The sequence below is a fragment of the Pygocentrus nattereri genome, chromosome 17 (assembly GCF_015220715.1).
Source record: "Pygocentrus nattereri isolate fPygNat1 chromosome 17, fPygNat1.pri, whole genome shotgun sequence".
NCBI lineage: Eukaryota > Metazoa > Chordata > Actinopteri > Characiformes > Serrasalmidae > Pygocentrus > Pygocentrus nattereri.
The window spans coordinates 40,859,888-40,874,821 of record NC_051227.1 but is presented as its reverse complement, the minus strand read 5'-3'; the positions used below and the strand labels follow the sequence as shown (position 1 = coordinate 40,874,821).

The 14,934-nt window shown below is 41.9% G+C and overlaps 1 protein-coding gene across 1 annotated transcript in view; it reads right to left on the bottom strand.

Annotated features, from left to right (window-relative positions):
- Positions 1 to 14,934, bottom strand: part of dpf1 (D4, zinc and double PHD fingers family 1) — a 77,531-nt gene that overhangs the window by 21,945 nt on the left and 40,652 nt on the right. Inside the window, exons 7-8 of the mRNA XM_017684362.2 lie at positions 11,476 to 11,554; positions 10,615 to 10,746 (exon numbers count right to left, since the gene is read on the bottom strand). Coding sequence (XP_017539851.2) covers positions 10,615 to 10,746; positions 11,476 to 11,554 — 211 coding nt within the window. The remainder of the gene's footprint in view (positions 1 to 10,614; positions 10,747 to 11,475; positions 11,555 to 14,934) is intronic.

The window sequence follows — 14,934 nt, the reverse complement described above, 5'->3', positions numbered from 1 at the left end:
CGTAATCCCGTTTATGATGTCTCAGAGGCTACTTTGGTGTTTTTCTTCAAAGATTTCAGTGTTTGAATGGACTAAGAAGCAACATGCGTCCATTTACTTTACATGCTGATAACATACCAGACCGTATAAACAAAAGCTTCCCTTTCCTGAAAACCACAGGTACACATTGTTATGATTTAGAAAAAAAAATGTTTTTTTCCCTTTTCTGTTTTCAACTGTATGACTGCGCAGTATGTTTACTAATCATTAGGTCAGTGTTGGCTTGTGCAATTCCAATATCACACAAGGCTGCAATATGTAAATGAGCCTCTTACAAATCACATTTTGCCATGATGCAGCCGATGAAGGTGAGTTTCTGAGAGTGTCTGTGTGCATAAGGACATTCATATAATCCGGCAAACGCAAATCACTCGGGTCAAAAATAATGCAGGTTCATCTTTAACCACATTAAGAATCCATTCATGTGTATTTAATTCATTACAAGGCCCATCCAGGATAGGACTTCTGAGAATTGGGCACAAGGGCACAAATCCAGCTCTTGACACAATATGTGGTTCTTTGGAATGCTCTGTTTTCCTTACTGTCACTGTGCTGTGTATGCATGTGTGTGTGTGTGTGTGTGTGTGTGTGTGTGTGTGTGTGTGGAAAGCAGGAGAGACAAAGACAGAGGGGAGAGAGCATATGTGGGGTGGGGGTGGAGAGGTTATCCCGATATAGCTCAAATTACTTTCAGAAGCCAGTCCCAGTCCTGCAACCCCCAGTCCTCAGTCTTGCTCTTAATACAGAATAGCAAATGAGCCAGACTGCAATATCATTCAGCTCAGCCCCCTCCCTGTCTGGGCTCATATATATGGTAAATCATAAAGAGAATTACACTCTCTCTCTCTCTCTCTCTCTCTCTCTCTCTCTCTCTCTCTCTCTCTCTCTCTCTGTCTTTCATGCCTTCACCACACAAACGCGCACGCACAGACTCCTCAAAGCTCAGGCAACTCTAAACTCCACGGCCTCCCCTCCCTCCACCGAACCCAATGTACATATAACGCCGTATTCTTTATAGCGAAAGCCTGGCTGGCTGTCTGGTTGCCATGGCAACACCATCGCTAGGCAACGGTCGCAGCTCTTCCCGCTTTGTTGCATACGGGAGTGCGAACTGGTAGCAGGTAGAAGCCTAGGCCTACCGACTTACACTGGAAAGAAGATGGAGTGAGAGCAGGCCTGATGCTACAATGTGATTATTATGGCAAGTAAAGCCTTCATTCATTTCTGGCTGATAGTTTAGCCAAAAATGAGCTACATACAGTGGTGCTTGGAAGTTTGTGAATCCTTTAGAATTTTCTATATTTCTGCATATATTTGACCTAAAACATCATCAGATTTTCACACAAGTCCTAAAAGTGGATAAAGAGAACCCAGTTAAACAAATGACACAAAAATATTCCACTGGTCATTTGTTTATTGAGGAAAATGATCCAGTATTACAGATTTGTGAGTGGCAGAAGTCTGTGAACCTTTGCTTTCAGTATCTGGTGTGACCCCCCTGTGCAGCAATAACTGTGAACCTGTAGGATTAGCAGTTAATTTGAAGGTGAAATTAAAGTCGGGTGTTTTCAATCAGTGGGATCACGATCAGGTGTGAGTGGGCACCCTGTTTTATTTAAAGAACAGGGATCTGTCAAAGTCCGCTCTTCACTACACACGTTTATGGAAGTGTATCATGGCCTGAACAAAGGAGATTTCTGAGGACCTCAGAAAAAGAGCTGTTGATGCTCATCAGGCTGGAAAAGGTTACAGAACCATCTCTACAGAGTTTGGACTCCACCAAACCACAGTCAGACAGACTGTATACAAATGGAGGGAATTCAAGACCATGGTTTCTCTTCTCAGGAGTGGTCGACCAACAAAGATCAGAGCAAGGCATGTGATAGTCGGCAAGGTCACAAAGCACCCCAGGGTAACTTCTAAGCAGTCCACCATCAGGAGAACACTGAACAACAATAGTGTGCATAGCAGGGTTGCAAGGAGAAGCCAACGTTCTCCAAAAAGAACATTGCTGCTCGTCTGCTGAAGATCACGTGGACAAACCAGAAGGCTACTGGAAGAATGTTTTGTGGATGGATGAGACCAAAATAGAACAAAATAGAAAACACTGCATTCCTGCATAAGAACCTTATCCCATCTGTGAAACATGGTGGTGATAGTATCATGGTATGGGCCTGTTTTGCTGCATCTGGGCCAGGACGGCTTGCCATCATTGATGGAACAATGAATTCTGAATTATATCAGAGAATTCTAAAGGAAAACGTCAGGACATCTGTCCATGAACTGAAGCTCAAGAGAAGGTGGGTCATGCAGCAAGACAACGACCCTAAGCACACAAGTCGTTCTACCAAAGAAGGTTAAAGAAGAGGAAAGCTAATGTTCTGGAATGGCCAAGTCAAAGTCCTGACCATAATCCCATCGGAATGTTGTGGAAGGACCTGAAGCAGCAGTTAATGTGAGGAAACCCACCAACATCCCAGAGTTGAAGCTGTTCTGTACGCAGGAATGGGCTAAAATTCCTCCAAGCCGGTGTTCAGGACTGACCAACAGTTTAGCTGCAGTTATTGCTGCACAGGGGGGTCACACCAGATACTGAAAGCAAAGGTTCACAGACTTCTGCCACTCACAGATCTGTAATACTGGATCATTTTCCTCAATAAACAAATGACCAGTGGAATATTTTTGTCATTTGTTTAACTGGGTTCTCTTTATCCACTTTTAGGACTCGTGTGAAAATCTGATGATGTTTTAGGTCAAATTTATGCAGAACTACAGAAAATTCACAAACTTTCAAGCACTACTGTAAAGGTACCCATTTTCAAAATGTCTGCATTATTTGGCTGCAGAGATGTGAACAACATAATTCAGAGTGGTGTAATATGAAATGGTACACTGTGTAGAAATTTACTGCTAATTTATTTACAGTGTTGGTGACAGGAAACAGGGGTTGTGATGTCTACAATAGAAATGTAGCCATTTTATTTACTATCCAAAACCACCAGTGAATCTTTCATGTCATGATGATAATGTTGATAACATATCAACATTAACTTTATTTTAGATTACTTAACAGCTCAATGCAGTTTGAGGCAAGTGAGCATTAATTTAGGCTTGCTGTTTGCATTATTCTAAGATACCTTCAGTGTAAAAGCATGTCTTGGCAAATGTCAGATTTTTGGCTGAAGCACTGCTTCAAACTACAGGCTTGATATTCAGTTATTAATCTTAGGACTTATTATTCAGTAGTACTATAAATTATGCAACTTGTGAGGGTGAGAATTTGAAACGTGGACCCACATACGGGCGGTTTAATGGGTTATATACCCAAGTACGCAGCTTTGGATATAAAGTCATGTTTTCTTTTTGGTGTTAAAAGAACAGGTAGATTGTGCCTCAGTCAACGCTGAGATCACATATGGCCCAACTCTCAAAAGATCACGTCCAATAAACTGGCGCGACACTCTCTTTTGGCAGCACAAACACATCGCACTTCATTTACATTAAAAACATGCTGCCAGTCGGAGTGTGAGCAGCTACAGCAGGACACAGATCGACTTTCTGACATTATGCTGTCATTTATATATCTTACACTGTCTGTGTGTATTATATATTTATGATCATTTTAAACAGGAGCTTGTGTGCCGCTTTACTTCACTCCTTTCCGTCATCCTCTCGATACAGCTCCAGTCAGGTGTGCTGCTATGTCATTACCATCCGAGCTACAAATCAGACCTGCAATCACACCACTGTTTTTTTCCATTCTGTACTTGGCGTGAGGGAGTTTATTTGAGGAGGGGAGCCGGATGGAAGCTTTTTTTCAGAGCCGTTTGTTTACCAGCGGGTTTAATCGCTGCAATCACAGGGCAGAAGAGTGTAATGTTGTGGTGTTCGGCGAGGGTGTGTTCTACAGAGAGGGAAAGAGAGAAAGAATGAAGATGAGAGTGAAAGAGATGGATGGGGAGAAAGGGAGAGAAGTGCTCGAACAGTAATGACATGACAGGAATAAACAAAGAATGGAACCTAAGAAATGTGACCTTGGCCACAGCCATCATCACTCCCTACCCACCGCCTCTCTCTGTTTTTCTCTCTGCAGCTTTCTGAATCTCTTTCTCTCAATCTCTCATTCTCTGAACCTCTTATCGCAGAACCTCTCTGTGAATTGCTCTCTCTCTTTTAACAGTTCTACTCAAGCCAGTTTTATATGCAAGATCATGTTAAGTGACAGTGTTGCCAAAGCATTTAAATCTGGTTTCTATTCATCAATCAATGCAAACATTCAGTTCAGTCCAACAGCGTATAACCATATATCTCCATTTCTTTGGATTTTTATTGTGCCACATCATTTGAGCACAGCAGCTGTCCTTTACACTGTGAAATAGGGATGCTCACGGGTTCAGCACTACTTGGTTAACCATTTGAATTGTCAGTTTTCAAACACTGAAATCACTCATTGCTTTTCAGCACAGAGAATATACAAGAGTTGAGTAAACCACTGATTTTATCTTTCAACAGGACTGAATATCTTATGGGTTTGTTCATATTTGTGAGTAATTATGTATATTACTCTGTGCCAGTCTGAAATGTAAGTGCCTAAAATTGAGCACTTTGTTAAAGACCTGATTGAGAGGGCAGATTTAGCACGGCTTTATTACTAAACTACTCTAACCTACTCTAGCTGCTGTTAGCTAGATGCAGAAACAGTGGAAATATATTTCATGTTGGCTTATTGTCCACTGAGGAGAAAATGCCTGACAACAAGATCTCATCAACATTATTAAAATACCCAAAGTAAGTGGCATGCAGCAAGCTATGCAATAATATTTTTATATTTATTATTTGTCATAAATTTTGTTTACATTTTGTTCACAGTATCGTGAGAACCGAATCTTGGACCCAGTATCATGAATTGAATCAAATAGTGGCTGCCTTGTTACACGCCTATATTTAACCACATATTTAACCTGCTATAATTCAATGGAAAGCAGCTAGAAACCCTAGAATCTCTCTCTCTCTCTCTCTCTCTCTCTCTCTCTCTCTTTCTCTCTCTCTCTCTCTCTCTCTCTCTCTCTCTCTCTCTGTCTCTCTCTCTCTCTCTCTCTCTCTCTCTCTCTCTGTCTCTCTCTGTCTCTCTCTCTCTCTCTCTCTCTCTCTTTCTCTCTCTCTCTGTCTCTTTCTCTCTCTCTCTCTCTGTCTCTTTCTCTCTCTCTGTCTCGCTCTCTCTCTCTCTCTCTCTCTCTCTCTCTCTCTCTCTCTCTCTCTCTCTCTCTCTCTCTCTCTCTCTCTCTCTCTCTCTCTCTCTCTCTCTGCCTGCTTCCTTTCTGACTGTCTCCATACCCCACAGCCTCCGTCTCAATCTACACCTCTAGCTTTGTATGTGTGTGTGTGTGTGTGTGTGTGTGTGTGTGTGTGTGCGCACGCGTGCGTGTGTGTGTGTGTGTGTGCGTGTGCATGTGTGTGCACCATGGTGCAAGGAGGGGGGGTTGGGCTTCTTAACTCGAACTACCGGAGTCACAAAATCCAATTTTCAGGTGCATATCTAGAAGGGGCGACCTCCAAAAGCAAACACCAACCTCACCTCACTCCCCCTACCATTCCCTGACACATTCACATCAATGCCCAGCCAACCCCCACCCCCACACACACCCCAACACCATCACTGCACTGCTTCCACATCCCCCCCAAAACCACCACGTCCTCCACCCACCCACAGCCTCTATGCCTCATATGAAAAAGAATATGAGCAGACATGAATTTTAATGCAGCTTCTCATCTCAGCCCAAACCAGTTTCGCTTCAGCTATGGAAATAAATAAAAAGTAGAGGGGGAAGGAAAAAAAAAAAAACAGATAACCGATAGATGAATCTTAAATCAAAAGCAAAGAGAGATGAGGGAGCGGGAGAGGCAGGGAGGAGAGAGAGGCGGATAAGCATAGAAAGAGAGACAAGGAAAGAAATAGAGAGAGATATGTAAGAGGGGTGGCAGAAAAGACAAAGGGATGAGACTGGAAAAGGGGCGAGAGAGTAGAAGAGAATGAGACAGAGGGAAGAGACAGAAGGGGAAAAGAGAGGTGAGGAGGAAAAAGGAGGTAGAGAGAGAGAGGAGAGGGACGGAACGAGAAAATGGAAAAAGCCAGAATCTCATCTCTTGGCAGAATAATCTGTCATTTATCAAACTGATTGAAAAAGGAGAGAAGTAAAGAGGGAGGGGCTCGGGCACCAGTGGAAAAAGAAATCGAGAGAGAGAAAGAGAATGCGAATCTGGATTTGGTCTGGCTCCAATACTTCATCGTACGGCTCGGGTCTGGCAGCCGTGCGCCTGCGTCTAGACGTTTCTTTTTTTGGACTCGGAATATTGCATGAATAATGTATGGCTGAGGTTTCATTAAAAAGCCCCTCTTATTAATAATATTGCTTGTGGTGTACTATGGAAGAGGAGTGCGTTCATAACCTGACAGATTGGGAGGGCAGTGGAATACGTGTTGTCGCATATACACACGCAGGTGCATGATTCCACAGCATTCACGCATCTACAAACACACACTGCTGGAAAAACACACGAAAAGAGCGCGCGGTGCCGGTGCTGTGAGGACGGCCGGTTGCTGTACGAGGTGGAAAAGCAGACAGGCCCCTTCACCCTGGTGCTCGGCCAATTAACTCTAGGAGGTAAATGGGCATGCTTTCGCAAGGACATTGCAACGAGGTCAAATACAGCAGAGGCTTCATCACACAAAAGGACATGGCGCTTGTATGACTAGGCTGAGGTAGCGCCAATCAAAAAATAACAAGTCCTGAGAAGTGAGTTGCGGCATATTAAAGGAATATTTTACTCCTTACTCTAAACGTAGTCATTCAGCTGAAGTTTGCTGCTGTAGTTTTGCACTGGAGCTATGAGGCTAATTTAGCTAATGAGCACAGAAAGCTTATATCTTCACAGTTAGTATCATGCAGTCTGTGTGCCTAAATAATCACTCACATTCCCTAGACTGTGTTGTTAAAGGGGAATCGGTCTTCCACAGTGGTTTGAAATGATGGACCTCATTACAGAGAATCGTATTGTCTACAACACAAATATAGCCATATTATTTACTACTCATAATAAGCAGTGAACCTACATGTATCTTCTGCGACTGTATATGTCACATTGGTTATGGTAAAATAGTAACCTAATATCATTTAAATACTCCCTATAGTATATATCATCTTCTATTTGAATAATTAAATATATATTCAGTTCACCTTAATTTTCTCTAGCCTTAAACCTGGCCCTAATCCTAATGCTATACTTAACCTGATTCTCACCTTGGTCCTAAGTGAGACTTGATAGCCTGTTAGATTTCTTCCCGGTGGTGGTGATAAGAACCAGGGGTTGCAATGTATCCTGCGCCAATACAGCCATTTTACTTACTAACCCTACATCATACTTTTTATGTGTAACGTTGTTGACAAACCTGAAAAAAGTTTTCTGTCTTCCTATTTTGACCTGCATGCACCTCTCTGCCATTAATAGATTAAAATGGAGTTTTAGGCCAAGCTCCAATTTGAATAACACTGAATTATGACTGAAATCTGTGGAATTCCCCTTTAGGTTAGCATGAATTAAGTTAGTGAGACTGTAAGCATAAAGAATGTCTTATAACTCTGACTTATCTTGCTGTGATCGTACTATTCTGTTCCATTTTCTTTAACTAAAATGACAACAAAGGGCACTTAAGAGAGCTTTACACAGTATTGTAGACATTCTCCAGACAGAAAGCACATCTCCAGAATGGAAACGTGATTTATTTCATTTTAATTTGTTTTGAACTGTTCTTTCAAAACAAGTACCCAGTAAATAATGTCTATTACCGATAATTAAAAAACCCAATTCCAAAAAGTTGGGACAGTATGTAAAATGTAAATGTAACATTTAAGTCCATTCTGACTTGTATTTACACAAAAGCAGTACAAAGGCGAGATAATTCATGTTTTAGTGTATATATATATACACAGTGCACTCCATAATTATTGGCATCCCTCGTTAAGATGTGTTTAAAGCCTTAAAATAAATTCAATTTTTATTTCAGAAGCATAATCTCACACTGAAAATTGTAGAAAATGTAACCTTTACGTCAAGTGAATTAAAAATAAATAAATAAATCCCTGACTAAGAAATCATATATTTTTCATAAAATCACGTGTTCCACAATTATTGGCACCCCTATCAATTCCTAGAAAATAAATGTAATTGAAGCATTTCTGTCATTTCTACTGTAGTTTATAAAGATGAACCTTTAATTAGTAATTCATCACTTCCTGTTTCCCTGGGGTATAAATATGAGGTGACACAGAGGCCTATTCCTCTTATCCCCTCTTCCACATGGGAAAGATGAGAGAACGCAGCGTTCGAGTCAGGTGTGTCGGCCTTCATCAGTCAGGCATTCGCCTCCACCTGCCCACATCTACGGTCAGAGGAATCATCGAGAAGTTTAAAACAACTGGAACAGTGGCGGGCAAGCCTGGACGAGGACGCAGGGTCATCTCTCCACCACGCTCAGTGAGGAGGACAGGAAGAGAAGTAAGAAGTTCTCCAAAGCTCATCGTTAGAGAGCTGCATCAAAGAGCAGCAGCTTGGGGTCACAAAGTCTCCATAACAACCATCAGGTGCCATCTACATGCCAACACGCTGTCTGGGAGGCATGGAAAAAGCCTTTTCTCACTTACAGGCATAAACGTAAACCTCTGGAGTTCACTAAGCGGTACTGGGACCTCAACTGGGACCATGTGCTTCGGTCAGATGAGACCAAGATAGAGCTTTTTGGCAACAAATACTCTTAAGTGTGTCTGGTGTAACACAAAAGACAAGTATGCAGAAAAGCACCTCACGCCCACTGTGAAGTATGGTGGAGGATCGGTGATGCTGTGGGCCTGTTTCTCTTGCGAAGGCCCCAGGAACCTTGCTAGGGTGCATGGCATCATGAAGTCCCCAGACCTGGTGAGCTGAAGAGGAGAGTGCACAGGAGAGGACCCAGGACTCTGGACGATTTAGAGAGACTGTGCAGAGAGGAAAGGTGGAAGATCCCTCTCTCTGTGTTCTCCCATCTTGTGAAATGTTATAGGAGAAGATTAAGCGCTATCTTGTTGGCAAAAGGGGGTGGTACAAAGTATTAACATCAGGGGTGCCAATAATTGTGGCACAGATAATTTCATGTAAAAGAATTATTTCTTAATGTGGGATTTTTTCCCACTGAATAAATGCACTTGAATTAAAGGTTGGATTTTGCATTGATGTCCTATATTATTTAAAAAAAGAGATTATTAGAAACCCAAGAACACATCTTAATGAGGGGTGCCAATAATTGTGGAGGGCACTGTATCTATCTATCTATCTATCTATCTATCTATCTATCTATCTATCTATACACACACACAAGAAACATTCTGCACAAGTCATAACAGCATAATCAGGGAGTGCAGGTGCCAGACTCTCTTCTATTGAAAACGTGAAGTGTGAAATACAATGATGCAGGTTCCATATGGGTCCATGCACAGCTGAAGACTTGTAAGACTCAAAAATGGCAAAAAAAAAAATCATATTTAAAAAAGATAAATCAGTGTCTTTAGTCCCCAGTTGATTATTAAGTGCTGCTAAAAGGAAAGTTGGTGTACACCAGTGGTAAACATGCTCCTGTCCCAACTTTTCAGGAATAAGTTGCAGACATAATATTTTGAATGAGCACATTCAAAGAAATAAACAGTACAATTTCTAAAGTAAAACATCAAATATTGTGTTGTACTGTTTTCATTTCACATCCATCCATCTATCCATCCATTTTCTAAGCCGCTTCTCCCTCAGGGTCGCGTGGGGGGGGTGCTGGAGCCTATCCCAGCGGTCATCGGGCGGAAGGCAGGATACACCCTGGGCAGGTCGCCAGTCCATCGCAGGGCATTCATTTCACATGCTGTCTAATATTTTTTTGGAATTGTGTTTGTTTAAGTTTCTGGATATCATAAGTACACAAAATATAATTTAAAAAGCTAAAAACAAGCATCTTTGCAAAAGGGATGTTCCTATAACACTAACCTCTGACAAAACTGACGTACGACAGAACATCAATATTGCAATGTGATGCAAGTGTTAGATACTTTAAACGTGAAATGCTAAATGGTCAACGGTCCATTGTCTATGTTTTTTCCTCTGTCAGCTATCTCTGTCTTTCCTTTTACTTAGTGGGGAGGGATGGGCAGGCAAGGGGAGTGTTGTGAGTGGAGGGGGCAGGATTGTGTGTTAGGGGGCTTTCTTTGGTTGTGAGTGTCACCATATATCTGTATGACTAGAAGAAATGAGTGATGAAGAATTGTTGACATTAAAAAATGAAACGAAAAATAAAAGTCAGAGTCCCCATAAAGGGGCAGGTGGTGGTGCTGAGCAAGGAATAAACGGTGGGATTTGTGCTTTCATTACTTGTTAGCTGTATTTGGCTCACAGATTAACCGTAAAACTACAGACGCAAAAACACAACAAGGAGAAAATTCTACAAATCAGACTTTTTTCTCAAACTGTTCCTTTAAGGAGATCAAATTTAAATGTCCAACCTACGTTTGTGGTTGTTCTTGCGCTGGAATGGAAGGGTGTGGCGCTCTGAGTCTTCCTCGCCCTCTTCATCCGCCAGGTGCGTGTGGGTGTAGTGGTAACTCAGGCCTGGCCGATTCTTGTAACGCTTGCCGCAGACTAAAACGCGGGAAAAAGGGGAGGCAGGTATTATCAATACGATGCAGAACAATGGATGGAACAACTCTTGTCTCCCTTAATGACTATTTATTTAAAACCACCAACATTATACTTTAGCCATGAACATTAAAGTGATGTTTCAGAGATGTTTGGTTGTTTAGTTTTGCTAAAGGCTAATGGTTCCTGACACTCTCCACTCTTGGAACAAAATAACAAAAAAAAACTTTAACTTTCAATGTAGGGTAATCTTTTTCTTCTTTCGTTACTGATATTTAAACCTTTTTTCTTGAAAAACTACTCAGAAACTCTCCTACCCCACAAGGAGAAACACACAGCTAACATGACATCACGTCATGTGAGTGCTATTTCAGCATATTCCATTTTCTGCAGATATTAATCCAATACTGATACCTGCAACCGGACGGGTACTGTCTCTTAACTGTGATCTCACTAAATCACAGACTACACAATGGCTGCTACTACTGCTTTTAGCTATGCGATGTGTCTGATATGCCTCGGCTGATGGGCTACCAATAGGTAGGAGGTTTTTTGCCAAGCCACTGCATTAATAAAGCACGGAAATAGGAACGGAATGATTGTTTTCATGTTTGTAGTCACGTCTCGTCTTCTTTCATTTAAGGTTAAAACCAATCACATAATATCACATTCAGCTCTGAGTCACAGTGCTGGACTGTGGAAGATGCATTATCTTAGAGAAATGACACTCACTGTCACACACGTATGGCTTGTCTCTGTCCTCTAAGGAGGCCGGCTCCTGTCTCTTCCTCATTCCACCGACGCCACAGGCCTGGCCGGGGTGGAGCAGCACGTTCATCATCACACACAGAACAACACAGAACTGCTACTCAGAACAAACATTTGGAAGACGCTGAGGCGCTCTCGTCTGCTCTCTCTGTGCAAGTCTCACTCAAACAGAAACACAGACACACACAGGCTACACACACCTCCTCCTGCAATGGGCTGTCTATGACTATATTGTGTAGAGTCTTACAGCACTGTGGAAACGTCAAAGACCAGAACCATATATTTATTTCCAGCTAAAACAGCCACTAAGGACAAGGCGGCTTTTTTCAGCAGATATTTGTGTCAAGTCCACTTCAAAAAAAAGTGGGGAAGTCAAATAAAAATAACAGAAAAAACATGAGTTTCCAAAACTGGAGTTCAAAAATTTCTTAAAACATGCAGAGACTCCAATCTACAAAACGAAATTCACGGGTGTTGCTGTCCATCTCTCCATTGGGAGATGACAACACTATGGGTCTGAAAGGATGTGTAGCTGTCAAGAAGCCCTTACTGAGAAAAGGACACAGACAAAACTGTACAAGTCAAACAAAGACGCTGCTGGTGTTCTCAGAACACTGGACAACCAGGGAAGACTGAAGTGTAACCATCTCCTAAGACTGAACTCTGAAGGTGTGGAAATAACAGAAAGCAAGGCCCAATCCCATTTCAACCCTTGCCCTACCCCTTAGCCCTTAGCCCTCCGTTCTGCGCATTCACTCCTAGGGTTAAACTGTTTTGTTGAGATAGAGGGGTGTAGCGTGAAAACATGGGTTTTTCAGAGGCACCCTCCAAATGTAGTGGCATGATGGCTGCCCAAGCAACCAAAGAGACCCACAAATGTGAGAATTTTCTCAGTTAAAAATGAACAATAACTGTTGTATTATCTTAGATTCATGTTGTTTCAGTGTATTATGGTCCTTTTCTTCATAACAAGAATAAAAGGTCGCTAGTGGTATGCTGAGGTCTCAGGTGCTTGCTAGCTAGCTAAATGTCTTGTTCTGCCTTAAGTGGTGCAGCAGTTACATTCAGGAGCCTCGGGCATCAGAACTGCTGCTCCATTTAAGGTGGAACAGAAAAATTTGAACAAGAAGCTGGCAAATGGATGACTTCAGCTTTATTTGACTGAAGAATTAGCAGTGGGCGATAATAAATTGTCACATCCGCCCGTTTTTTTAAAGACATATGACTCTCTAAATGTAACTAAAGCCCAGCAGTGAGGAGCTGAACTTTCCCCTCTTCTGCTGTCCCTGCAGACGGGCAGGGTCGCCTACAGAGCGGCGCTAGTAGCTGTTAATGAAGTGATGCTCTTTTATTAGAGGGGCTCATTTCATAGGGGAAGATTTCAACCACTACACATTTAAACTCAGTTCCAAGGGCCAAGGTCGCGCTCAAAAACAAGGGATAAGGGCAAAAAACTAAAAAAATTTCTTGAAAAGAATGGAAGCTCTAATAATGAACACACTAATTTCTGAAAAAATGCTCTTACGTGTAGTTATTTGGTCTTCTGTATAATATTCTATCAAATGTGTATTTTTGATGCTAAACATTGTGCTTAATAACCATTTTGACTGGAAATTAAAAGAATGCATGGTGGTCTATGACTTTTACACAGTACAGTATGTCTAAGGCTTTAGCTCTGCTCCATAAGGTGCGTCTTATTCCCTGTGACCAGTAATGTCCATATGCTCTTAAAGTTAATCTCTTGACCGCACACCAATATGATTCAACAATGATTCTTCAGAAAACGATTCAATGCATCACTCCAGTTTCACCACAGTATGATATGATTTTTTTCGGGACGATTCAAATTTACGTTTAAAAATACACTTAATAAGCAAATGTACCTAGGGAACTATTTACACAGTACTGGGAAATACACAGTAAAAATAATACACCAAGCTTTTTGTACATTTTAAAATAGCCAGAGAATTTTATTTATGGCCAAAAAATGAGCTCATACTTTATTGAATATTAGTGTAATTGAGTATAATAAATTTTAACATGTCAAAATTGATGCAATTGAATCGCAACAAATGCATTATAATGTATTTCTTTGATCATAGGAAGATTTAGTTATCATAAAGATAAACCAGAGTGCACACACACATCGGAAATTGAGCTTACGATACATTTATCACAGCGTCTCTCTGTCTTCACCCCTCCAGGGGTCTGTAACACCTGAGAGCAAGTTAACAGCACCAAGGGTGTGAGGTACTCACAGAAAGTGCTGATGCAGATAGTTTTGCTTTCAGTCCCAGTTACACAATGCAAGTCTCTCTTTGTTCTCTCATCATGCTTATCTGGATCACACAGAGTGGTTTCTGGCCTACAGTGTGGGCATTTCATAAGTAAAGTTTAAAGTGTGTGCTTAAGTACATACATTGTGGTATTATGATCTGACCTCTCTCAAGTGCTGGAACTGCACTGTATAAGAATAAGACCCAAGCAGAGAAGAAGGAAAACTGCTCAGATAAGGATCCGGTTAAGAGAAGACCACCGATAAGAATAGAAGGGGAAAGTTTGTGAAAGAAGTGTAAGTTGGCCTGACAAAGCCATTGCTATCGTATCCCAGGTGGTTGCTAACGTGTTGCTAGGCCATTTCTATGATAGCCCAGGTGGTTCATTGTTGAAACAAATTGAATTAATGAACTGAGTTAAATTAATTAAGGTGTTAAGCTGTTGGTAGCCTATTGCTATGGTATCTCAGGTGGATGCTATCACGTTGCTAGGCCATTTCTATGGTTACCCAGGTGATCAATGAGGTGCAGCTTGGCCATTACTTTGTTTTTCAAGGTAGTTGTTAAGGTGTTGCTAGCCTATTGCTATGGTAGCGTAAGTGGTTGCTAATATACACTGCTCAAAAAAATAAAGGGAACACTTAAACAACACAATATAACTCCAAGTAAATCAAACTTCTGTGAAATCAAACTGTCCACTTAGGAAGCAACACTGACAATCAGTTTCACAGCTGCTGTGCAAATGGAACAGACAACAGGTGGAAATTACTGGCAATTAGCAAGACACACTCAATAAAGGAGAGGTTCTGCAGGTGGGACCACAGACCACTTCTCAGTACCTTTCTGCTTTCTGGCTGATGTTTTGGTCACTTTTGAATGTTGGTGGTCTTTCACACTCGTGGTAGCAGGAGACGGACTCTACAACCCACACAAGTGGCTCAGGTAGTGCAGCTCATCCAGGACGGCACATCAATGCGAGCTGTGGCAAGAAGGTTTGCTGTGTTTCTCAGCTTAGTGTCCAGAGGCTGGAGGCGCTACCAGGAGACAGGCCAGTACACCAGGAGACGTGGAGGAGGCCGTAGGAGGGCAACAACCCAGCAGCAGGACGGCTACCTCCGCCTTTGTGCAAGGAGGAACAGGAGGAGCA